General features: G+C 37.2%; 1 protein-coding gene across 1 annotated transcript in view; it reads right to left on the bottom strand.

Moving 5' to 3' along the window:
* Window positions 1-301: 301 nt before the first annotated feature.
* Window positions 302-27563, bottom strand: part of ATAD2B (ATPase family, AAA domain containing 2B) — a 197442-nt gene continuing 170180 nt past the window's right edge. Inside the window, exons 24-29 of the mRNA XM_011972741.1 lie at window positions 17341-17463; window positions 14062-14199; window positions 9076-9759; window positions 6293-6420; window positions 5825-5953; window positions 302-3723 (exon numbers count right to left, since the gene is read on the bottom strand). Of these exons, the coding sequence (XP_011828131.1) occupies window positions 3682-3723; window positions 5825-5953; window positions 6293-6420; window positions 9076-9759; window positions 14062-14199; window positions 17341-17463 (1244 nt within the window). The 3' untranslated portion in view covers window positions 302-3681. The remainder of the gene's footprint in view (window positions 3724-5824; window positions 5954-6292; window positions 6421-9075; window positions 9760-14061; window positions 14200-17340; window positions 17464-27563) is intronic.

The raw sequence follows: 27563 nt of genomic DNA, 5'->3' as shown, positions 1-27563 counted from the left end.
GATCATATGTTATCGTATAGTCTTCCAGTTAGAAAAACAAATCTCAGAAGTAATCCATTTGCTTCTACACAATGTATTTTAGACAATCTTCAACTAAAAGTAAAACCATACTTTCTCAACATAAAAAGCTTTCAGCTAAAAAATCGTGAGGGGTACTTAAAATCTAAAAGGAACATATAACACGACTTTGTGGGTGCTTAATAAACAGCAATATGCCTCTCTGTAAAACAGTCTAAATCGGCTAGAAAAGTAGCACTGCATTTGTAGCCAACAGTGATCATAATTAAGCTAAAGAAAGACATGTTTTTCTTGTCATCTTTATTCAAGTATTTCACAGCAGTTATATTACAAATTACAGTAAATGTTCAAATTCCAGAATTCAAAAATTAAATAATTTACTTCAACTAACGTAAAATGAAGTCAAATGCAAAACATCAATTTAACACAATTCTAAATTAAAACTACAAACCCAAAATAGACCATAGTTGATGAAGTCTACTTAAACTACAAAGTAGACATACATGACTGAAACCAAATGGGACTCCCAAAGTCTAAGTAACCAGATGTACAGAATACAAAAGATGCAGGTACAAGCCCAAATTCAAGCTTACAATGTGATTACAAATAATAATTATAATAACAATGGCATTCAGCTACGGGACCTGACACTGAAGATACCTACTGAATAGCACCATAGCTGAACCAACTTAATCAAAAATGGGAAGAAATTACCCACTCCCTAAAAATAAAATCCAGTAAACCTACAAGTACATTGGCTTATGAGAAAAATCAAGTCATGAAACAACATTAAAAAAAAAAAATCACAGGTGAGATTCAAGCTCAAAAACACAATTAACTCCACAGCCATCAGTTTCAACCCTAGTGCGGTTCCATCATCTTCAAAAAGCTCCCAGGGTCCCCACAGCTGAGCATGAACTATTGCTGAGCTATGCTGTGATACATATTTTACTCATCTGAGAGCAAGGTTTTACATAGGAGCTTATCATTTATAATGCTCACAATAGGAAATAAGAACAGAGGTCAATTTGTACATATTTTTGCCAATGCTATACAGCAAAAATGAAGAACTTACAGAAAGGTAAACAAAATTGAGTCCACTTAGATAATTTCACAAGCTGCTTTAAACTATAGAACCACCAGATATCTGTAAAATAAGCAAAACTGGTAAGTGTGTTTTTTTGATTGAGGGAAAGAGGGCCAGAGGAGTTGGTACAATTTCAGCTTATTGTTCTCCCCTTGGCATTAGACTGACTTTTTCTTTAAGAACTAAACTGTTCAAAGTGGCAGTTCCTATACTGAGGTTGCCTCCGATTTCTCCAACTACATTACAGTTAAAAAAACAAACAAAAGCAACTTGATCTTTTGGAAGCATTTTAATGCTGAAAATAAATACATTTCCCTTGTCAAACTCACTGATGGCTAAAATCTTAATTAATTGTACAAATTTAGTAACCTAATAAGAAACGTGTGCGTTTTTTTTCCTTTCACAAGTGCTGCTGTTACTTGAAAAGAATGCTTCTGAATTAGAATAACTGGAATAAATATTTAAAAAAAAATAGTGCAGCAAGAACCTGAGACTTGCAAAAAACCCTTTTACCAGAAACTTGCTACAAAAAATCTGCTACATCTTATTTCATCAAATCTTTAAATTCTGTAACAATTTCCATCAAAATACAAAATGCTAATGTATTAGACAATAAAATAGTCTGAATCGGTATGATGGTAATAAATACTAAAGAAAGCATGAAAATCCTCCCAATAATCAAATTAGAGGTTTCAAATAACCTCCCCTTTAAAATTGTTCATCGTTAATCGCACTTGCCCACCTTAAAAATACAGTGTGTCTACATGGGTAGCATCTTGACTTACATGACTAACTGGATATTACAGAAACTTCACAGACTAGGTACAAAGAAAACACGTGGCATTTAAAAAAAAATTAAGCTAGAATTAGAAGGCATTAGATGTAAATGTAAATGCAAAGAAGCACTTTGGATTACTGCAGTAGGCTACGGCCAAAGTATGCTTTCTGCACACTACAAAGAGCCAGAGACAAGGAGACAAGTACCTTAGCTTCAGGATGTAAACGGTGGCAAAGTGATTACAGGACTCTGTAAACACTGTTGGTAACTAAAATACAAAAAGCTGAGGTAGCTCAGAATCTCTGCAGTAGTCCAAGACCATTTGCCCTAATTAAAACCCAAACTACATGTGTTGCATATATTGGAAAGACACACCTGCAGCTAACGGCTACAATGAATGAAGCTATCAAGCCAACTTGTCGGCAAAATTTTCTATCTTTTTGTTTAAAAATCATCTGATAAAAAAAGTCACTGCACCCTTTGCCTCTTTGCAACTGCCTAGACTGTGTCTCCAAATCTGTAGAAAGTTTTTTGTAAAACTAGTAACCCATAATTAATTTCGGATACGTACAATTCACAGAAATCACTCAACAAGATTCAAAATCGTTTCCAATCAAAATGAAGAGTTGTGAAGGTAAGCTTAGGAGATGGGATTTAACCATTAATACTGTTATTCAAGGACCATACCAGAGCTCACTTGCAATTAAGCATACAGAAAATGAATTTTATGGAGCTTCTGACGAATTCCTCTCTTTTCTGTCCATTTGGCAAGTCCTGGCTTTAAAACAAAAATATCAATTTACTACATATGAAAACCATTTTTCTCTGGGAACTCAAACATGAGTAACTATTAAATTGCCACTGACAGAAGAAAGAATGGCCACTATCTATTTATTTTCTACTCATCATTGTCAGCAATACCAAAATGTGTGGAGTTTTGTTTTTTGTTTTTTTGTGTGTGGCCTGTGTATTATTCATTGTTGTTATTACATGTTTCTTAAACCAAAACAGATCTTACAAGAAAACTTACCATTTTAGTATATTATGTGGCTTACTGGGTGTCTTGATTGAGCTTTGAGAATAAGACAGGCATTTCATACCTAAACACTGGTTGTCTCTTAATGACATACAGTATCAAAACTTATTTTCAAGGTGGTGACCAAAGAAAGATTTCTAATTTATTTGCTTCAAACAGCCCATCCTTTTAGCCTTATCTTCCTCAAATGAATAAAAAGGCACGTTAAAGGCAGTTCTAAAGAGCCTGACCTAATTTCATCCAGTTTCTTCAGCTTCCCACCAGAATAGACCATAGCCAACTCTAAAACAGGTTTCAGTCCATTACCCAGATGGGGGAAAAATATGATTAAAGGGATAAAATGGAGGGGAAAAAAAAAGTTGCCCACTGTTTAAACAATTCAACACAGTTAGAACTGCCCCATCCAGTTTCCTCCTGTTTGCTGGTCTGCTCCCTAAGAGAGGAGTCTCCAAAAGAGAGTGCACAAAAAGAGGAGCAGAAGCGAGAGCAGTTTCTGTAGCACCAAAATCTCCAAGCTGTGGGGTTGTATTTTTTATTTGTGGAAAATACAACATGTTTCTGAAGTTCTGTTTGGTTCTTGTAGGCTGGTTGGTTTCAGGTACCTGAGACAATAGCACCAAATTCAACAGAGAAAAAGAATGAGTGAGAGAGCACTTTACACCAAGGCTCTGCACGTAATTGGTGCAATTTGAAATTGAATGGCTCAGAAGACTGCTCTGTCAGGAGCAGATTGGAGAGGATAAACCACTCATCTTGAAAAGTTCATAGGAATGTCTCAAACATATGAACTGTTCTTTCCATCTCCTATAAAAGGAAAAAAAATGCATGTTATCTATTAAGGGAAAGACAGAAGTGTTCCTCATTATGGAAGAATTCACTTTAAATTTTTAGGGAATGAATTTGAGATACAGGTTAAACTTTGAATATTTCCCTGATTACAATACCATAGCTAATTAAGACTATCTCCCCTAGACACTTCCAAGTACCTCCTATTTTACATTTAGGCCAATAAGGATGATGATGATGGTCACACTCAACAAATAACTAACTTATTATGCCAGCAGTATCAGTATGAGGTAGGATATGAATAATATGAATATAAGGATGATGATAGCAACACTCAGTGAGTAACTTATTACACCAGATACTTACTAAGAAATTTCTATATATAAAATACATAAATATAAGTAAATATTTGTATTTATATGTATGCATATATATATATAATTTATATATATAGTTTTAACTCCCCTAACATTGAAGGTTGAACATGGGTATTACTATGAGGCCCATTTTACAGACAAAGAAACAGAGGCACAGAGGGGATAAATAATTTGACAGCTAACAGGTGGCAGTCAGGATTTGAATACAGGCAGCCTCACTCCAGAGACTGAGCCCTTCCTTCCTCATTATATTTCACTAACTCCCAAAGCAAAATGAACGCATTCAGTATAGCGAAACTTATGGCAAAAAGCAGAATGCACTGTGTTCCCACTTCCATTCACTCCAACCAGAGCTGAAAAGACAGGGTTAAAAAAAAAGCCAGAATGAGTGGCTTCCATCACCACCACCATGAAAGCCACTCACTGCTGATTCTGTTATCAATCCCTTCCCTCCCTAAACTAGGCCTCTAGATTATTAGGGTTCCACACTGAGATGTTTCACTGGTGACGAGTATTTAATGCATTCAAGCTAATAAAACTGCAACCATATGAACAAAGAAGTTCTAGAATTTTAAAAAATTGTGAAGAACTCTACCCCGCACATTTTACTCAGGTGGGCAAATGTCAAATACATCTAAGACACTTGCACTTTTTCCTTCCCTTTAAACAGCTCCAAAGAAATTCTGTTCTACATCTCTGAAGAACTAATAGGCTGTATTAACAGATCATCATCTGATCAACAAGTTCTTCCATGTGGTCAACAAAAATCACTCCTGCTAAATGTTTTATCATATACTGCCAAATAAGAAAAGAAAATTACACATGAGAAATAACTATATCCTTTACATATACATCTTTAATATACTAAAACTATTCTTTGAGAGCAGAGACTTTGTCTTACTCATTTTTTGCATTCGAAACACCCAGCACAGCATCTGGCACTGCAGGTACTCGATAAACATTTAATAGATAGACCCCCCAGATAAACAAACAAACAGGAAAATCAACAAAGAGAGCTGAATTAAGTCATTTAGCCATTTTGTGAGTAGATGAGTGATTACATTTGCTCAGATGACCTGAAAAGGCAGAAGTGTGGTTTAATGATGGAACTTACATAAACAAAGATATAAGCTCATACTTATATGGGAAGAAGTTCCCTTGGTTCAGAGTTGTCTAGAAAGGGAATGCCTCATCTCTAAAAGTATCTAAGCAAAAGGACAGTCACTTCTTCATATGGCTAATTTACAGGACTAGATTTAACTAAAATAAGATGACTTTTGAGTTATCTTCCAACCATTAATGGCAAATAGGTCTCACTGCCCATGCCAATGCCTTTACATCGGCAGTGGCTACCTAGAAAGCAGTGATAAGGAGTGTGTGGCCATGACCACATCCAACAAGCCCAAGTGATAGGCTCAGTTGGCATGTCAGTTATAAGCAAGTAGGGAAAGAACTGTGACATACTACTTCTCCATATTTACCAACCCAGAACCATGGATGTCTGTGTTTTGACAAAAAAAAAAAAAAGGAACCCCAGATTACTTCTTTCCAGAGACAAAATGGTACAGAAAGGCTTTATTCTTCAAACTGTAACTCTTAAAGATTCTTCTCTTAAATCTTCAAAACATTTTTCAGTTACTTGGTGAAAGACATAGATGTAGGCAAAATAACTTTTTTTCTCTTTTCTTTGGAACAAGTAAAAGCAAATATTTGTTTATTCTACAGATAAACTGAACACTTACCTCTACAAGTTGTGATTTGTCATAATCTTTACGATGACGGTAGATGCACTGACTAAGAAGAGAATATAGTCTCTCAAGCTGATCAACTGCCAGATTGTTGCTTTTATCCACCAACAAATCAAGCAATTTCTAAGAAAAAAATAGAAGAGAATAAAATGTAATTTGATTTCACTGGTCAAACTGAAATTGTATATTCAAATGGCCAGTCAATAAACACCATAAAGCTAGGATGTAACAGTGAACATGAAATTAAAAGATTCGAGGGCTTAAAATTATTCCCTTAGAACATCTTGGACTATTCCCGTATCTTTCAACTCCTTAAAATACACGTAACTCTTTTTTACTAGAAGCTCTGAGGCATTTATATTTCAGGGTTAAAGCAGGAAAACTAGTTTTATTTAATTGCCTACAAATACATTCAAATCTCCGTCCATTCATTTAAAACTGACTGGGAATAGCTAAGCTTACCTTCAATCTCTCACGATCAACTATAAGAGGAGGCACAGGCTCAGATGGCTCTTCTGGAACCAGTTCCAGACTTGTCGTTTTTGCCTGCTCTAAAATTAATTTACGGTATTTCTTTACTTTAGAAGCACCTACAATTGAGACAAAAAATACACTGCAGCAAGTAAAAGTTAAGAAAAATCAGTCTTAAGCAGCTATAAATTCTTTTACCTACCACAAATCCCTTTTGGAATGAGGAAGGGTGTATTCTTAAGTGATGTTTTTTAAAGCAACCCAATTTGGTAGATTTTTTTTTTATTGGTAAGACTAAGTAACCCAAATTAAAGAAAACTAAGCTACAACTTAAAAAGTCAAGTCATACTCGAATACCACTTAATAAGCATATCCATTAAAAGGAAGATAAAAGCAATCTTCACCTCTAAGCACTGACTTACAAACAGCCTTCACTCTACGACAGCTATCATTTTACAATTGGGAGCTTTCAGAACCAGAAGAAGGGAAGCAACCTAGAAAAGCAGATACTAACAAAAGTGGGGCCCACCTGTCTACATATTTGCCTCCCAACCTAAAACACTGCCTGAAATTTCTTATATGTTACACTGCCTAAAATTCTATTAGAAATTGATCCAAAGTTTACCATTTTTTTCTTAAAAATATAAACCCATTAAAAGTGTAAAAGGGCTGGTGTTCTTTCCTACCTTAGAGTAAATCAGTATAATCTAATCACTTTCCTTCTAACATTTTGCTGAGACCAGCCACACTAAACAAACAGAAATTTTAAGGTGGCTAAGCATAATTTCATGGACCAAGGCACTCTGAGGGGTAGACCATGGAGCCCCGTGCTCCCCTAAGTAGGATTACTCTTAAGAAGAGGGTGAGGGAGGGGAAGGAACACAAAGACAAACTTGGACTGTTTCAGAATTTCATACAGGATGCGGCCCATGTCAGGGACACTAAGGAGAACGTATTTATTAAGTGTCCCAATGCAGGGACCTGCCTCCATCCTACATTAGTCCTCTTATTTCTTACACCCAAGTCTTTAAACTCCTCCTCCTTCTCAATGCCTGCTTTATAAAACAAACAGCAAAAGAACCAAAGTATTACCTTCAAAAACATGTATCATGATATATCAGAGAAATTTTATATTTCAGGCTGCCTTTAATGTGAAAGACTTCATAGTTCAATTACCATATGCTAGGAGTTTTGTTAAAATCATATTGATCCTCATTACTACATCCATGGACTTCTAGAGGCCTGAAAACTCAGATTAGGATACTGTCCTGATAATTCCAAATGAAAGTTTCAGGTCAAACTTTTACACAATTATCTTTACAGTTTTTAGATCACCAACTGAACACAATGTTAATTCAAGCCTTTTTCAGCACGCTTATGGAAATCTCATAGAAATCAGCATTAAAAAAGACTCCTCTATCCTCACCCATTTGGTCTCATACCAGATTCCTTCTCTACTTTTCCCATGCTGTTATATTCATTACTTAACCCTAGCTTTAACATATTTTTAAAGTTCTGTCTATCTGATAGCCCAGAATGAATACCACTCTGAAAACTATTTTAGTATTAAATATTGAAGAATAAGATAAATGTTTAACAGGTGGCATTTAAGAACAGTAAATTTCTCTTTATCCATTAAAGGAATTCTTAGACTTTGAATATTTTCCTGCTTTCTAACTCTGCGAAAGGACTTAAAATACTGGCAGGAAAAAAAAACAAAAACAAAAACAAAAACAAAAACAAAAACAAAAAAACCTTTCCCGCATAGCCCAAATCCCAGGCTGTAGCTGTGCACTTCACTCCACACAATTTAGAGAAAATAATACAATTTCAAGATAGCCTCCTATAATAGTACCTATCCAGGAAGGAAATGTATATTGAGCAGGTTAGATAGCAACTCACCCCAGACCCTGCTATGGGCTAAAGAATAATGATAAACAAATACAGGCTAGAAAACCTTAACTCCCTCTTTCTGCTGCTTCTTAAATGAATCATGTAGCCATAAGAAGTCAGAAGCTGGGAGAGCACTCTGATTCCCTGAGAACAAGGTAAACTTGACAATGGTGCTCTGCTTCTTTACTCCACTACTGGACTTATAAAGCAATGAAGGCTTTTAGACTGAACGGCCCTTGGATTCAACTAACAATGACTGCCTGGAATGAATATACCTTAGTATGTGCCAGTTACCACGAGAGGCAATTAAAATACACGATTTATTTAATCCCTGCAACACCACCATTCTAAAGTTGAATAAATAGGCTTGGAGGTGTAAATAATGAGCTCAAAGTCACATGATTATAATGAACAAGAGTGGTAATTTAATCTAGGTCTATATTACTCCTCCGAATATATCATACTGCTATTATGACCAAGTCTTCTCTGCCCACACCCAGCCCACACCAATAATTCTTCTTGGAATTCCATCTTCTTAACACCTGTGGATTTACGTAGCTTTCAGTCATAAATCCCTGAGGCTAGGGGTGATAATCAGGCAGGAGGCAGAAGAGTAAGTGGCCAGTAAAGCAATGCATTCGAAACGATAAACCCTCTGAAACTTACAGTGAAATTTGGTGCATGCCTGTATGTGTGTGTGTGTGTGTGTGTGTGTGTGTGTGCACCCGCGCGCTTTTCTAGAGAACAGGATGAAAACTTTAACAGATTCTCAGAGGGGTATAATTATTCATCAACTATTACTACTGGGAACTAGATAAAATACGCAATGAATTAACTCTGGAGTTTAAACCTTCAGAAGATTTTTCAAATATTAGCTCTACCTTCTTTATCCAGTTCTGCATCTTTAACCTCCACATCAGGGCCAGGTTCTAACTTCTCATTATTGCTACATTCCAGTGCCTCTAGTTTCTCAGGATCATCTCCATGATTTTCAATCGAAGTTTCTGGTTTTTCCTTTGACTGGTCCTCCAGAAGAATCTTTTGTTCAGAACTACATTTATCTCCACTATCACAGAAAGAAACTACTTCAAGCTTGCCATTCTGACATTCCAGAACTGGTATTCCTTCAAAACTGTCAGTGGAAGCCTCACCATTTAGACAATTTCCTTTAAGGAAAGTCTCTTTCCTGGAGGTCTGCTCCGGGTTTAAGGAACTGCTGCTGTTGACGAGTAGAGATTCATTTGAACTTTCCTCCTCAGTAGAGGCAAAGTTCTCTTTTGTGCCTGCTCCATTGTTAAGCCTCTGCCCCTGGTCCATGTCCATGATGTCACAGGATGATTCGTCATTGGTCATAGATAAGTCTCCAGTCTCTTCTCCATTTTCCTCATGGCAGTCAGTGCTTACCTCAAACTCTCCATTCTCTAATAATTTCCTGTCCTCCGTATGGTTCTCATAGTCTGCAAATTTGGTGTCTTCTTCATCTTTTTTTAAATTATTAACTTTCCTTTTCTTAATAATTCCTTTACCCCACTGTGATCGCCGCCTTGATTTTCTCCGAACCCGAACTGTTTTACAAGGAAGGAAAAAAGATATGTAGAACTTGGAATGCAATACCAATTTTACATACGTTTATTAAACAGGACCCAAAAGAAAGTAAACCCATGCTGATGAACTTACAAACAAAAACTACTTAGCTCTTAACATTCATGCTGACTAATCCTTGCAACCTACAAATGGAATGGATATGAAGTCAGGGATGAACTCTACAGAATAAAACATTTTTGAATGTATTTCCTGTTATGAGTTTATTCAGCACTAATCTATTCTACTATCCTAGATCCTACTTTACAATTGTTCCTAACTTTCAACATCCAGAAGCCATACATGTAATATACACATTTAAAGAATGACCACATTACCAGGCTGCCAGAAAGTATGGGGTCAAAGCCCTGGATTTCCACCAGGAAGGTGGATGTTTTTGCTAGCAAAAGGTAGCTCCTAAATCATGAAAGAAAATAAAGACATGATTCAATACAGCATAAGAGAACAGTTAAAGGTATCCTCACAAAGAAACCTCTCCTTTCAGAAAAAGGAATCACTCAAAGTTAAGTATGACCATGGACAGATGCCTTATGAAGGTTATTTGGACAATTTGGTGAACCAACTGTTAATCTCTTCTAGCACAAACAGTTCACCCAGTGGCATCAATTTCTTGCAAAGTTATTTGAGAATATGTAGGAAAACTAAGCCCTCTGCTATCAAGGCAACAAGAACAACATAAACAAAACATTGAAAATAAATACTTGGTCACTTATGTGAAAACGGAGGCCTACAAAAGTTGTAAGGACTATACGCTTAGATGCTCGAAACTATCCTGAGCTTTATGAGTAGGCAGCTGGGGCCTCCACGTGTTAATGGACCCTGGAATTTTTAATTTCTCACATATGTATCAAATTGAGGTAGATGGTTAAGCAAGTCTAGCTCACTGTCCCTTAAATAAACAAAAGTTAACTTTTATTTTATAATTTGGGACACTTGCATATACAGTTAAGTGTTCTTCAGAACACTTAAATATAAAAATTATTAAAGCAAACCACTTAAGCTAGAGCTGAATCATTTCTGGTATCGCACCCCAAATTCTAAATACTAGTTTGTTGAAAGTATCAGAGAATAAAAATATTCATTTTTTCTGTGGTTATGAACGTAATAATTTTAACTTTAAAAAAAGACTATATATGTTTAATACATCAAAGCTGAAAAGCTTCCTGGGCAAAGATATTTTTTAAAGAAAATATAAATATGAAATCATTAACTGTAGGCTGTTTAATCTGTAATTTAAAAATTGCTTTATAGAGACAGAAAGGAATATAGTCTTTTAATGACAACCCTTGTTTCTTATATTCACACTGCTTAATATGAATTTAGAATCTATCAACAGTGTATAGCGTATTTACATACTTCTTTTATCCTTTCATCTTTAATCCCTGCTGCATCTTTGTAAATTCACAAGAAATGGATAAATTTATTTATAAATATTACTCCTTTCTTACCTAAGAATGTATCTTCTAAAGGTTTCTCTTATTTAGTCATTTGGCTCAACATGTATTTTTCCTTCAAAACTGTAATCCTGTTAGCACTAACTCTTCATTCTTTTCCCCTATTTATTTCTATTTATATAATTTAAAGTTACAGGGTAATTATCATAGAGAAGAAAATTTCTGTATTAATCTACTGTTAAAATCCGGTACACAGGCTCAGGTGATAGGCATTTGTAAACATCCCATTAGCTAGAAGAAAAACTAATCTAGTCCATATAAAAAATAAAAAGCATTCAGCTTGCTCTGACTCTGAAAGTTAGAGTATTAGGTTTTTACCACCCGATAGGCCATTCCTGACACTGTAACCTCTCTTATTCTCCAACCATGTAACTGAAAGTACAATAGGTCCCCTTTTTCTTTCCTAAGCCATGAAACTAGAGCAAAATGAAGCTGAACTCTGCTCAATCAAGAGTCACCTCAACTACCTGACATGCAAGTACATAAGCAAAGGCTGGGAGCCCCACTGAAGCAAGTTACTCCAGGATGCTTTCATCCTGGCTAATATGTAAAAGAAAATGTTCTTAATCTTTGGGAAGTAGGACTAGAGGTATTTTTCTCTTCCTTACATAATTATTTCTAATGGTTGGTATAATTTTGGCAAAATAAGAGAAACAGATCACATTAGCTCCACAAGAAGAGATTTTTGTTTTAGTCACTGATGTATCTTCACAGTACCTGGCATGTGGCAAGAGTATATACGAGTATTTGTGGACCTAATGCTTAATATATCATTTCCAGCTAGGCACGGTGGCTCACGCCTGTATTCCCAGAGCTTTGGGAGGCCAAGGCAGGCGGATCACTTGAAGTCAGGAGTTTGAGACCTGCCTGACCAACATGGTGAAACCCCATCTCTACTAAAAATACAAAAAATAAGCCAGGCGTGGTGATGGGTGCCTGTAGTCCCAGTCACTTGGGAAGCTGAGGTGGGAGAATTGCTTGAACCCAAGGAGGCGGAGGTTGCAGTGAGGTAAGACTGTGCCACTGCACTCCAGCCAGGGCAACAGAGAGAGACTCTGTCTCAAGAAAAAACAAATAATTATATATATATATACATAAACACACACACACACACACATACACACACATACACACACATCCACACCCACTTCCTTCATCAGGGTGCTCTGTGTGAAAAGTCCATTTAGAGACACGATCTTTAGAGTCAATTTTTATAGCATCACTGAGTTTGTTTCCAAAACCAAGGCCTTAGGGACATTCAGATTTATTATTTAAGTTAATGTAAAACAGAAAAATGATGGGTCACATATGCCATCTACTGGTAAGAGAAAACAAAACTCATATTTGTAGATTCAAACAGTTTTTAAAATATTTAAAGGCACTTAAAACTTCTTCAAGTGAATATTCAATGCATTTTCATTCATCAATATTTGTAGCAGATGCATAGAATGGAAAGAATTTCAAAGTTTAAAGAGAGTAAGTACTATGCTACACAATCCAAGTCATGATCTGAAATACAACTAGGCCAAACAGGCTTAATCAGTTTCATGGCATCGTTAAGTCCTTTCTCAAACTTTCTCACATACAAATGCCACTTACCAAAAGGGGACAAGCTTTAAAAAGACGGGTATAGTTTATTCATTCAAATTCAATGCCACATATTATAGCTAGCTTTACTGACATAGTACAGGTTGTGCATCCAAAATCCAACACTTTTTGAGCACTGACATGTCGTTCAAAGTAATTGCTCATTAGAGCATTTCAGATATCTGATTTTTGGATTAGGGATGCTGAACCGGTTAAGTACAATGCAAATATTCCAAAATCCAAAAAAAATACAAAATCCAAAACACTTGTGGGTCCCAAGCATTTTGGATAAGGGAACTTAACCTGGATTATCACCTTTATACCAGAATAACAGCATGTATCTTCCAAGGAAGGCTATCTTCAGTGAAACAGAAGGACGCTATTAGAAAGACGCTGAATGAGTACAAAAAATCTCCCAATTTTCCCGTTAAATACATCTCACAAAAACTACAAAGAAGGCTGTGCCAATTTTTCACACTGAACACAAAGTAGTCTCTCAGAAAAATCAATTTCCTGCTGCCAGATAAGACACACCCACACGCAGGAGTGTCCATTTCCCACCCTAAGGAGAACATCCTGCATTGTGTACAAGAAGGAGTGGAGGGGCCAGGCGCGGTGGCTCACGCCTGTAATCCCAGCACTTTGGGAGGCCGAGGCGGGCAGATCACGAGGTCAGGAGATCAAGACCATCCTGGCTAACACGGTGAAACCCCGTCTCTACTAAAAATACAAAAAAATAACCGGGCGTGGTGGCAGGCGCCTGTAGTCCCAGCTTCTAGGGAGGCTGAGGCAGGAGAATGGCGTGAACCCAGGAGGCGGCGGAGCTTGCAGTGAGCCGAGATCGCGCCACTGCACTCCAGCCTGGGCGACAGAGCCAGACTCCATCTCAAAAAAAAAGGAGGAGTGGAGGATAAGGACAGGGGCGGATAAAAATTCTACTGGCTCCACATAGCTATCCGAAAACTAAAGTTTAAAACTGAAAATATTCAAGCCTAGTCCAACTGTCATAGCAAATAATATTGAATAGGGATAGAAAACATCAAATAGAGTTAAAGAAATATATTTCTGATTCAGCATTTACCCCACAAGCTCTTCTTCACCTCTGAAAAGAGATTAAAAGAGCTGTGGGAAAACAGCAGCACTTTGGTTTGTACCAAATTCCTAACATATCTACATCATTCTCAGTTGTTCTCACTACTGGATAACATGAGCTCAAATACTCACATGCACATTTATTTGCAGAGTTGTGCCAGACATCCATTGGATTTCTTTGTTTGTGCCGAAATGCCTCTTCAACTCTAGTTTCTGTCTTCCGAGCTCCAGTACTATGAGGATTTATTTGTTCTGATGTTATTGATAAGCCTGCAAGCAGAAGATAAGCAATACCTCTTTAAATATTCCCAGCTACATAAACCAAAAGGTTTTTAAAAAATCTCAAATACAAAACTGAGTTTTAAAGTCATTAGTTATACTTGGGCAGTTTGCAATTCCAATGAAAGCAGTGTCTTTTGTTTTAAGATGGGTAAGAAACTTAGATACAAAATCATAAAAATCAAACAATCTGGCAGGCCATGTTTACCCTTAATGTCCAAAGGGGCCCTATTTTTATTCATTTTAATTCACAAAGGGGCACATTTTACATTATTATGACTGTGGAACAATAAGATTATACATTATCCAAAAACATGATCTCTGCCATCTTAGAATGTACAACAGTCTACTGGGCCACTAAACCCCATTCCCACGAACTGTTTCAAAATGCTATTTGCTTCCTGTCGCACCACACAGCAGTCAGTTTGGTTGACCTGCATTATAATCCTAAGACTAATCATTCTATCTTAATTTTCTTCACTAGAGATTTATTTCTTCTATGTGGTCCTTAAGTTGGTTTTTCTTCAGGTTCTCTCTGTAACCACTTTTCTTCTTACTCTAATCTACACGTTCCCCAACAAAGTATCGTGTTCAGGTTTGATTACTATTATACAATAATTCTCAAATCTGTATCTTTAGCCCAAACATCTCTGATCCATATATACAACTTCTGATCTATATATACAACTCCTTAGTTAATATCTCCAACTGAATTTCCTAAAGATAGATCAAATTAAAGATAACTGGTTTATCTTTCCCTACAAAACAAAACAGTTCATTCCTATATATTCCCTATCTAGATTGGGAGTATTAGCATCTACTAAGTCACTCAACCAGCAATATCACAGCCAGTTTTTACTCTTCCTTCACTTCACAGTGCTCTCCATCCCTGCAGCTACATATCACTTACATTAATCTCTTCTATCTCCCTTCCTACTTCATTTTTGTTCCCCAACAGCTTTACTGAGATACAATTTATATAACATAAAAATCACCTGTTTTAAGTGTACAGTAAATAGTTTTTAGTAGATGTACAGAGTTGTAAAATTACCACAGCAATCCAATTTTAGATAACTGTCCCAGGCAACCACTACTCGACTTTTTGTCTCTGTAAACTTGCCTTTTCTGGACATTTTATATAAAAGAAATCATACAATATGTAGTCTTCTGGGTCTGGCTATTTTTATTTAGCATAATGTTTTGGGGTTTTTTTTGTTGAGACAACATCTTGCTCTGTCACCCAGGATGGACTGCAGTGGCATGAACATGGCTCACTGCAGCCTCAACCTTCTGGGCTCAAGCAATCCTCCCAACTCGGCCTTCCAAATGGCTGGGATCACAAGTGTACACCACCACACCCAGCTAATATTTTTCATTTTTTGTAGAGATGGTATCTCGCCATGTTGCCCAGGCCGGTCTCAAACTCCTTGGCTCAAGCGATTCTCCAACCTCTGCCACCGAAAATGCTGGGATTACAGGTATGAGCCACCATGTTCAGCCAGCATGTTTTTGAAATTTGTCCATGTTGTACTGTGTATCAGTACTCTGTTCCCTTTTATTACTAAGTAGTACGCACTCACATGGGTATCCTGTGCTTTCCTTACCCATTCACCAGCTGACAGACATCTGGGATGTTTCCAGTTTGTGGTTATTATAAACAATGGTCCTATGAACATACAAGTGTTTGTGTGGACATGTATTTTCATTTTTCTTGGGTAGATTCCTAAGAGTAGAATCACTGGGTCATATAGTAAATCCATGTTTAATTTTTTAGAAATTGCCAAATCCTTTTCAAATGGGCTCCAACAGCTTTTAAACTGATCTCTCATTTTCCTACCCTGGCACATTGGAACTATGCTACTTCTTCCCACCAAGACAATTCGACCAATTCATTTCACTGCTTAAAATCCTTCAATTATTTCTATTGCCTATGGCTATCAAACTGTAGTGTACATAAAATCTCTTAGGTAGTTTGTTCAAATAAAGATTTCTTGGCCTTAATATTCTCAGAGAATCTAATTCATAGGTCTAAGCTAATGGTAATAGGCAGACATTTTTGAAAACACTGATCTACAAGATAAAGTACAAACTCCTTAGCATGGCATTGATTTATTCAAATATTTACCAAAAACCTGTTTTATATCAGACTGGGTTCTAGGGATTGAAGTAAAGCTATAAACAAGACATCTGAAGTGCTGATACCCTAAATAAGGAGGACATGACAAAAAAAAAAAATAATAATATAATGCCAAATGCTACCAAAGCCTCTATTAGATTAGGTGGTCAGGGAAAAGCTCTCTAAAAAGGTAGAAGAAAAGTTTCTTCATAATCTTTGTGTCCTGGACCCCGCACCTCTTGAGCCCTATTTCCAGCATTCTGTATATCTTTAGCAATACCAGTTTAAAGATCTTCTAACACACATCAAGCTATTTCACACCTGTGTGCCTTTACATATGCTATTGTTTTCTCTGTTTGCAATACACCTCCTCCTCCTCTGTCACTGCCTCCCTAGTCCATTAAAGAGAACACTTCTATATTCACTCCTTACTCTGGTTCCCTACTAGGAGGTCTCTCGTCTCTGTGATCTGAACATGCTTCAACCAGTGCCTACAATACACTGTACTTGATTTGTTTTACATTTCTCTCTCTCCTACTAAAATGTGAGTTCCTCAAGGACAAGATTATAAACTGAATCGACAAACCACAATTGCTAATTCTGTGTTTCTAATAACAAAATTGCATATAAATTTCACTAGAGTGGGAAAAACAGTATTCCTAAACATGTTTTTAAAGTACCAGAAAGTAAACTGATGAAAAATAAAACCTTTCCATATCTAATATCTAAATCCATTTAGAAATAAATTCTTAAAAAAGATATGCTCCTACAAAACAAATTTCACTAAGAAACACTTCATTTCTGTAATACTCACTATCACACTAAAACTTTCACAGTAGGTAAAGTTGGAAAGTATCTTTGAGAATTTACATAACATATTAGTATCAGAAATTAAATACATACATTAAATACATTACTTTCATAATACCAGCAACCCTAAAAAAACATCATTGAAGGACTCTTGGCCTGAACAGAGCACACGAGGCTTCAGTGCCAAGTTTATTTCTACAACTTACCTCTTTTTATTCTTGCTTCCTTAATTTCCTCACAAAGTTTATTAAATTCTGGATCTAATTCAGCCGCAATGATAGCATGTGCAGTGTCCTTCAGGGTACAAGCCCTGTGCCTAATTATTTTATCTGTTAAAAAAGTTGGCATACATTTATTATAGAAACAAAATAACATTAACAAAGGACATCTTAAAAAGTAAAAGAATACAAACAAAATTATAAAAAGCATTGCTAGGTGAAAAAAAGTTCATTTAAAGTATGGGTAAAAAATAAATATACTAAGCTACTCAGTCACGTTAGTAATTCTCTGAAAATTATACTTGAAGAACCTGGAAGGACTAAACCTATTACCATTTCTGAAGCAGTGTGGAGAATTACAAGAAAAAGATACCTACGGCTTTTAAATTTCTGAAAACAGAAATATGTGATTTTCAGTAAAAATTTAAAAAGTTTAGAGGATATTCACCAAATGCCCAGCCCCAGAGTTGTCAGAGATTAATATTAAGAATTCAAAAAATCTTAAATTTCTCCTAAGTTGACATTGGTCAAAACTATGATAAAGAATGTAATATATCCTAAAGGTGACTTATTTTTTTAAATGTGACAAAAACAGAGACATACAGAAAGACTTTCTAAGCTAAAGGGCGCAAGATGGTATATACATTGTAGGCAATCCAGGAGAGAAGCATAAACACAGTTCCAGGCAAACTATACCTAAAAATGGTACTAAAAGAAGAGTCTCTGCTTCACACTAATCCAGAAGTTCCCATTCATAAACAATACAATATAAACAGTGCCCCCTATGCCTGCACAACTCAGAAATATGAAAAGGCAAGTAATATATCAAGTAACTAATATTCTAACAGTATCAAGAGCAAGAATCCAAAGTTCCAAAACATCATTTGCTTTTTCCTCTCTAGTAAAGGCAAACAGTATACACAAAGTTACGGAGATAATTTATAACTTTTCTGATTTGAAAGTTATTATGGCTCACTGTGGTAATCTTACAAAACCAAACATGCACCACTCAAAGGCAACCACTGATATATTTACTTCCAACACATTTTCTCTAAACATTCACTCAACAAATGTTGATTGCACCAGGGAAAGCTGGATGGTGGCCACCCGCAGCAGTGAACAAAACATATATGATATCAACTTTCAAGGACTTTTTCAGACCACTACAAGAACAAATAATCTCCCATACATCCAACTTAACACCTCCTCCCTCCAAAAAAGAAAAAACCCAGAAGCAAAACACCCTGAATAACAACTATGAAGAAAACCTACAGGGTACTGGTGTGGGTTCCAATTTAGATTGAGCAAGTCAGGAAGAAGTCTCTCTGAAGAAGAGGCATTTAAACTGACACTTGAAGCACAGACTGAAGTAGCTACTGAAAGATTAAGGGAGGAAAAAAAAAATACTAGTGCAGGTTCAGAAAATACCATGTGAGAAAATTCTGTAGTAAAAAGAGTTTGGAGATTTCAAGAAACTGAAATGCAGCCAGTGTAGTATTATGAGTTCTAAATTTCTTTTCAAAGAATCAATATGTCAGTATGTTCAATTCTCTGCCTTCTACTTATAAACTTAACTTCCTCATAAAGCAAGCTTTTTCATTACCTGCTCCACCCTGACTCATTCCGATTATCTACTCCACCCTGACTCATTCCGATTACCTGCTCCACCCTGACTCATTCCAGTTACCTACTCCATCCTGACTCATTTTGATTACCTGCTCTGTCATACCCATTTTTCCCGCCAAACCACTTACCCGGTCATTCTCCTTAGCCAATCAGAATTAGTTTAGCCTGTGCGGTCTAACCCTAGCCAATAAGGGAACAACACAGAAGCAGGGGCTACATGCATCAGGAATAAGAACCCCTTCCCCTCCCTTGTCCAACTGGGTGACCACCATTGCTCCATTTATAAGGGCACACCCTTCTATAGAAGTACCTTGCCTTGCTGAGAATTAAAAAGAAAATTTTATGTTTGAGTGCTATTTTTTTTGCAGCATTGAAACTTTATTTATAACAGTAGTCAGAACATAATAAGCAAGAGGAAAAGAGGAACTGATCATATTAAAATGATTTTAGATTGTATCCTAAGAGCAACGTAAATCGTTGAAAAGATCTGCTGCGGCTGTTTTCTGATCACTGGATTGAGGGGAGTCAAGAATAACACCAAGGGGCTTTTAGTGAGAGGATGATGACTTGAACTGGGGTAATGGTAGTGGTGAAAGACGAGATTACAAATTTGAAATGTGCTCTCAATGACACAACTTGGTGATAAAGTAGATAAGAGGGTAACATAAATAACAAAGATGATTTCCTAGCTTCTTGCATGAAAAACGGGGAGATGGGCACACTATTTATAAAGATGAAAAAAAAAAAAAAAAAAACACAAGAAAACAAAACCAGAATAGAGAGGAAAGGAGGAAAAGAAGTTAGAGATTAATTTTAGAGTTTAGCTTCAGGGATTTCAGTCTGGAGATGCCTAAAAAATATCCCACTGGAGATACCATGTAGGCACATGAATATGTGTCTCAACAATTCTCTTTATGAACAAAAAACACAATGATTTTGTAATCTGATTTAGTACACATTGTACTTCCCTAAGTTTGCTTAAAAATAGATCTATTGAAGCATAATAGACATATAAGTTGCTCATACTTAAAGTATATAATTTGATACATTTTGACATAAGCACACATCCATAACATTACCACAACAATAAAGATAACAAATGGGCCAGGGGAGGTGGTAGTTCCTGTAGTCAAAGTACTTTGGGAGGGAAAGGTAGGAGGACTGCTTGAGCCCAGGAGTTTGAGACCAGCCTGGGCAACATGGCGAGCCACCATGTCTAAAAAAAATACAAAACTTAGGCAAGCATGGTGGTGCATGGCTGTGGTCCCAGCTACTTGAGAGGCTGAAGCATGAGGATCGCTTGAGCCCAAGGAAGTCGAGGCTGCAGTGAGTCACGTTCATACCACTGCACTCCAACCTGGGCAACAAAGCAAGATCCTGTCTCATGAAAAAAAAAAAAAAAGGCCAATGAGCATATCTATCATCACCAAAAGTTTCCTGTGACCCTTGGTCTTCCTCCCTTTGCCCTTCCCCATAGCCCTCTATTCCCAAGCAACGAAGGATCTGCTTTCTCTTGCTATAGATCAGTTTATATTTTCTAGAATTATATATATGAGTGGAATCACAAAGATTATTTTTAATCAGGATTCTTTCACTCAGCATAATTATTTAAGCACAAAAATAATTATTTGTCCCTATTTTTGCATGTATCTGTACTTCATTATTTGTTAGTGCTGAATACTAATCCATTATATGGGTATAACACAATTTGTTTATCCATTCATATGCTGGTGGACATTAGGGATAATTCTGGGTTTTGGCTATTATAAACAAAGTCACTATAAACACTGATGAACAAACCTTTGTATGGAAATATACATGTTAATTTTCCTTGTGTTAATACTAAGGGGTGGAATGGCTAGGTCAAATGATAAGTACAGCTCTCCAGCAACCGCAGGGGATTGGTTCCAGGACTCCATCTCCCCTTGGATATCAAATTCCCAGACGCTTACATCTCTCATATAAAATGAGGTAGTGGCCGGGCACAGGGGCTCATGCCTATAATCCCAGCACTTTGGGAGGCTGAGATGGGTGGATCACGAGGTCAGGAGTTCAAGACCAGCCTGGACAATTTGGTGAAACCCCATCTCTACTAAAAATACAAAAAAATTAGCCGGACATGGAGGCAGGCACCTGTAATCCCAGCTACTCAGGAGGCTGAGGCAGAGAATTGCCTGAACCCGGGAGGCGGAGGTTGTAGTGAGCCGAGATCACGCCACTGCACTCCAGCCTGGGTGAAAGCAAAACAGAATCTCTAAATAAATAAATAAATAAATAAATAAATAAATAAATAAAAAGAGGTAGTACAGTCAGCCCTTTGTATCCACAGGTTCCAAAGCAGATATGGAGAGACGACTATAATGCATGTTAAACGTTCTAAGAAACTTCTAGATTGTTTTCCAAGTCAGTTGTACCATTTTACATTCCTACCACAGTGCATCACAGTTCCAGTTACTCCATATCCTTGATTATATTTGATATGGTCTTCTCAGTTTCAGACGATCCTTAGAGGTGTTTAATGGTGTCTCATTCTGTTGCACAGGATGGAGTACAGTGGCACAATCTCAGCTCACTACATCCTCTGCCTCCTGAGTAGCCAGGATTACAAGTGTGTGCCACCCCACCCAGCTAATTTTTGTATATTTAGTAGAGACAGGGATTCACCATGTTGTCCAGGCTGGTCTTGAACCCCTGACCTCAGGTGATCCGCCCACCTTGGCCTCCCAAAGTGCTAGGATTACCGGCATGAGCAACTGCACCCGGCCTCATTGTGATCTTAATTTGCATTTCACTAAAGATTAATGAGGTCAGCTGGGTGAGGTAGCTCACACCTGTAATCCCAGCACTTTGGAAGACCAAGGCGGGTGGATCACCCGAGGTCAGGAGTTTGAGACCAGCCTGGCCAAAACGGTGAAACCCCATCTCTACTAAAAATATATTTTAAAAAAGCCGGGCATGGTGGTGTGTGCCTGTAATCTCAGCTACTCGGGAGGCTGAGGCAGGAGAATCGCTTGAACCCAGGAGGTGGAGGTTGCTGTGAGCTGAGATCACACCACTGCACTCCAGCCTAGGTGACAGAGTGAGACTCCGTCTCCATAAATAAATAAATAAGATTAATGAGGCTGAGTATCTTTTCATGTGTATATTTGTCTTCTGTATATCTTCTTTGATAAAGTGTCTTCAGCTCTTTTATTTTTATTTTTAAATTTATTTATTATTATTATACTTTAAGTTGTAGGGTACATGTGCATAACGTGCAGGTTTGTTACATATGTATACTTGTGCCATGTTGCTGTGCTGCACCCATCAACTCGTCATTTACATCAGGTATAACTCCCAATGCAATCCCTCCCCCCTCCCCCCGTGTCTTCAGCTCTTATGTCCATTATTTAAATTGGGTTATTATTAAATTCTGAAACTTAATATTCTGGCTATAGGTTTTAAGCTCTTGTATTTAGGTATGTGATCCATTGTGAGTCAACTTTTGTATACAAAGGTCTTTTTTTGCATGCTGATATCCAATTGTTCCAACACTATCTGTTGAAATTAATCTACTTTCTTAATTGAACTGACTTTATATCTTTGTTAAAAAGCAATTGATCCTCTATGTGTGCATCTATTTCAGGACTCTATGCTATGTCATTAACCTACTTGTCAAACTTCATGCCAATATACACTGTCTAGATTAGTGTAACTTTGTAAGTCTTATAATAAAGTAGTATTAAGTCTTCCAACTGTTTTTATTTTTCAAAGTTGTTTTGACTATTCTAGGTCCTTTTCATCTTTATATGAATTTTAGAATCAGTTTGTCAATTTCTATCAAATGCCTGCTGGAATTCTGATTGGATGGTGTTGAACCTGTGGTTCAATCTGGGGAGAAATTACATCTTCATAATGTTTAGTCTTCCAATCCATGAGCCATGACATATATCTCCATTTATTTGGGTCTTCTTTAATTTTTCTCACCAAAGTTTTATAGTTTTTAATGTATAAGTCTTACTTACATGCCTTTTGTCAGATTTATCTATATCTCATGTTATTTTTTGATGTTATTTCAATTTTCTGTTTGTTGCTAGCATATAGAAAAACAAGTGTTTTACATACTGATCCTGTCTCCTGCAACCCTAACTTCACTTATATGTTCTAATAGCTTCTTTAAATATTCCATAGGATTTTCTATGTAGACATCATATGTCTACAAACAACAGTTTTACTTATTTCTTTCTGGAAGTAGGGATGCCTTTATTTCTTTTTCTTACCTTATTGCATTGGCTGAAAGCTCCGGTTTAATGTTGGATAGAATTGGTAAAAGCAGACATCCTGGTCATGTTTCTGATCTTAAGGAGAAAAGTACTTACTCTTTCATCACTAGTATGATGAGAACTGTAGGCTTTTTGTAGACATCATTTATCATTGAACTGAAAAGCGGGGATGGGGGAAAAATTTTGTTCCAGTAAAAACATTTGACTTACAAATACAGGCTGTCAGCTTGATGATAGTCTGCTGACCCCTGGTTTAGAACATTTACTTTTAATGTGATATATGTGATTGTTGATATGGTCGCTATTTATTTTCTACTCGTCTTATATGCTCTTTGTTCCCCTTTTCCTCTTTTTCTCACTTCTCTTGGAATTACTATATACCTTTTTATTATTCCATTTCATCTCCTTGTTGATTTATTAGCTCTAACTCTATTGCAGCCCCTGTGTGAACTTCAAGGAATATTCCCTCTCCTTTTCTGGCCTCAGATAGGTTTCTCACACATATGCACTAACCAGTACTTAGTTAAACACTAGGGTAGGACCTCCTGGAGATAGCCGCAGTGTTCTCTCTGTGCAGCTTTCTTCTTTCTGGTAATCTTCCCTACAAACGCAAACCACTGTGGCCTCTTCAGATTCCCAGGTCTGGCTCCTCAATTCAGAGGACCTCCAGAATACGCCTGGGTTGCTCCTCCTGGGGCTGGTATCTGGAAATTGTCTCCAGGCAACCACACTGCTCCTCTTACTTGTTTCTATCTTTTGGGAATCACTGTCCTGTGTTGCCTGGTGTCTAATGCTTTCCAAAGAGTTTTTCTTTAAATATATTTTGTTCATTTTTTTTTTCATTGTTTCATGTGAGGGGGTAAATAAATCGAATCCCTTTTACTCCATCTTGGCCTGAAGAAGAAAAGAAGAAGTCTCCTGGTGTCTTTTAAATACTCTTTGAAAACCAAACTTTAATAGTTGTCCAACAATCCAAAGTAGGATGTGCTTTAATTTTTCAAAAGTATTGTTGTCTTTTTGGAAGTTTTAAATTGCTTCTAATTTTAGCTACTATAAACAAAAAACTACAATGAACGTCAACATCCTTAGAAGTAGCTATACTTTCAAGTTGACAATACAATGTGTGTAGACTATGCAATACCACAACTTTCCACCACTGGCTTTCTACCTCGGCTTGAATGAAGAGAAACTAAAAAAGAGGTAAGACTAAATCTAAAGGCATGGATCTGGCATATTATCTCTAAAATAACTCAATGATTGGTCTTTCTGCTTTTTATAAAGTATATCTTCTATCCCAACACTACCCTAAATTAAACAAGAAAAAAGAATAAATGAAGAAAAAAAAAATTCCAAAAAAATTTCCCACTAATATGGAAGACAAGGAATATATTCTTTAAAAAAAATCTGCATTTGAGAGGGGACACTCCTTTTTTGGGGAGATAGGGGTGGAGGTACAAGGTCTCACTCTGTTACCCAAGCTAGAATGCAGTGGAACGATCATGGCTTATAGCAGCATCAACCTCCTGGGCTCAAACAATCCTCTCTGCTTCAGTGCCCCAAGCAGCTATTAATAGGACCACAGGCATGCGCCACCACGCCCGGCTAATTTTTGTATTTTTTGTAGAGATGGTGTCTTGCCATGTTGCCCAGGTCACATGCTGGTCTCACATTCCTGGGCTCAAGCGATCTGCCCACCTCGGTCTCCCAAAGTGCTGGGATTACAGGTGTGGGCCACTGCGCCTGGCCAGGGCATTGCTTTTTCATGTGCCTATCATTACAGTTTTCAATCATTGTTTAGAAGAGTGTCTAGGATTACACATAGCATATAATCACAAACTTAAAGAATATTAAAACTAGAAGGGATGTCTATGATAATCCTAGGTTCTTAATCTTTTTGACCTGGATCCTTATAAGAACAGAATATGGCTGGGCATCATGGCTCACATCTGTAATCTCAACACTTTAGGAAACTGAGGCAGGAGGATTGCTTGAGGCCAGGAGTTTGAGACCAGCCTGGGCAACATATGGAGACTCCATCTCTACAAAAAATTAAAAAGTTAGCCAGTATTGGTGGCTCATGTGGTCCCAGCTATTCAGGAGGCTGAAGTGGGAAGATAACTTGAGCCAGGGAGGTCGGTGGCTCAAGTCAGCTATGATGGCTACAGTGAGCCATGATCGCACCACTGCACTCCAGACTAGGCAACAGAGTGAGACCCCATCTTGGGGGAGGGAAAAAAAAGAAGAGAATAAAAGTTGAAAACTGCACATGAATATAATTTTGTTTGCGGATTCAAAGACTCATTCATCATTTAAAACTCTTAGGTTTAAAATCATGTGGGAATAGAAACTACATATTTATGAGTTTCTACTCTGTCTCATACTTTAAGATTTTAAGATTGTACAAATCCATGAAATTTGCAAGTTACATAAGCACAGCAAAAAAACCCCACATATTGGCTTTGAAGTCAAGACAGCTCTCAATCCATTCAGTTGTGCCATATAACATCTGTGGGTTTGCACACGGATTATATAACCTTTCTGAGCCCCAATCTCCTCATCTATAAAATAAAGATATTACCACTTACATTTGTCTTCAGCAAAAAGTAATTGCTACTTAGGACGTATAGATGAGTATCTATAAAATTAACAGAAGACTACTTTAATGAAAGTAACAGCAATTTCACTGTGTTGATGTTTCTTTTGTAATTGGTAAACTTTTACTTTTAGTTCATTATGAAGAAAAAAAAAATCCCAGAAGTACATTAGCTGAGGTTTTGTTCAATAAAATTATTAAGAGTAACCATATTTTTAAGAAAAGCTAATTTTCATGTTATGATTTTTCATCCCAAATAATTTCATAAATAAGAAATTTGGCTGGGCATGGTGGCTCACACCTGTAATCTCAACACTTTGGGAGGATGCAGCAAGAGGATCACTTGAAGAGTTTGAGACCAGCATAGTCAACATAGCAAGACCCCATCTATACAAAAATATTTTAAAATTAGCCAGGCATGGTGGTAAGTCCTGTAGCTGTAGTCCTAGCTACTCGAGGGGGCTGAGGTGGGAGGATCACTGGTGCCCAGGAGGTCAAGGCTGCAGTGAACCAAGATCATGCCACTGCACTCAGGTCCAGGCAACAGCATGAGACCTTGTCTCCAAAAAAACAAAAAATAAAAAAAAATTTAACTATATTTACTGGTTCGGGTCATATTTACATATTATTAGCATTAGTGCGTATTTCTACATAATGTTACCATGTCTCCATTTTATAATTTCTACCTAATCTGAGATTCCTTGAGTTAGTATCTAAAAATAGAGGTTAGGCACAGAGGCTCACATCTGTAATCTCAACACTTTGGAAGGCCGAGGCGGGTGGATCACCTGAGGACAGGAGTTCGAGACCAGCCTGACCAACATGGTGAAATCCCGTCTCTACTAAAAATACAAAAATTAGCCGGACATGGTGGCGCATGCCTATAATCCCAGGTACTCAGGAGGTTGACGCAGGAGAATTGCTTGAACCCGGGAGGTGGGGATTGCAGTGAGCTGAGATCGTGCCACTGTGCTCCAGCCTGGGCAACAAGAGCAAAACTCTGTCTCAAATAAGTAAATAAAATAAAAATAGAATAATGAATAACATTTACTCATTGGCCACATTTATTAAGAATATGCTCTACACAAGATGCCTATATAGATCCTGTTCTCAATAGGCTTTGAGTCTAAAACAAGGGGTAAGGATACGTAAACAAATAACTATGGGTAAAAAAGGAATAAACGTCTCAGAAAAGTTACATTATGAGATTCAGAGATGAAGGGGTTACTTACAACTGGAAGGAAATCAGAAAAATCTTTCATGAACTTAGCATTTTAGTATTCCTTGAAAGGTAGGTGAATTTTTTTTTTTTTTTTTAGACAGAGTCTTGCTCTGTCGCCAGGCTGGAGGGCAATCTTGGCTAACTGCAACCTCCGCCTCCTGGATTCAAGCGATTCTCCTGCCTCAGCAGGAGTACAGGCGCACACCACCATGCCCAGCTAATTTTTGTATTTTTAGTAGATATGGGATTTCACCATGTTAGCCAGGATGGTCTCGACCTCTTGCCCTCATGATCCGCCCGCCTTGAACTCCCAAACTGCTGGGATTACAGGCGTGAGCCACTGCGCCCGGTCGGGTAGGTGAAATTTAAAAAATATAGGTGCTTTCAAAAGCTACGTGCTTTTCAAAAGTACATTTTCTTGTATGTTACTTATACCTCAATAAAACTGATTTAAAAAGAAAAACATGTAAATACTCCCAGTAAAGGGGACACATTTGACAAAGGTACT

Source organism: Mandrillus leucophaeus, unplaced genomic scaffold (assembly GCF_000951045.1).
Source record: "Mandrillus leucophaeus isolate KB7577 unplaced genomic scaffold, Mleu.le_1.0 Scaffold13, whole genome shotgun sequence".
Lineage (NCBI taxonomy): Eukaryota > Metazoa > Chordata > Mammalia > Primates > Cercopithecidae > Mandrillus > Mandrillus leucophaeus.
The sequence above is the reverse complement of the archived record's forward strand: the minus strand, read 5'-3'. Positions and strand labels throughout refer to the sequence as shown.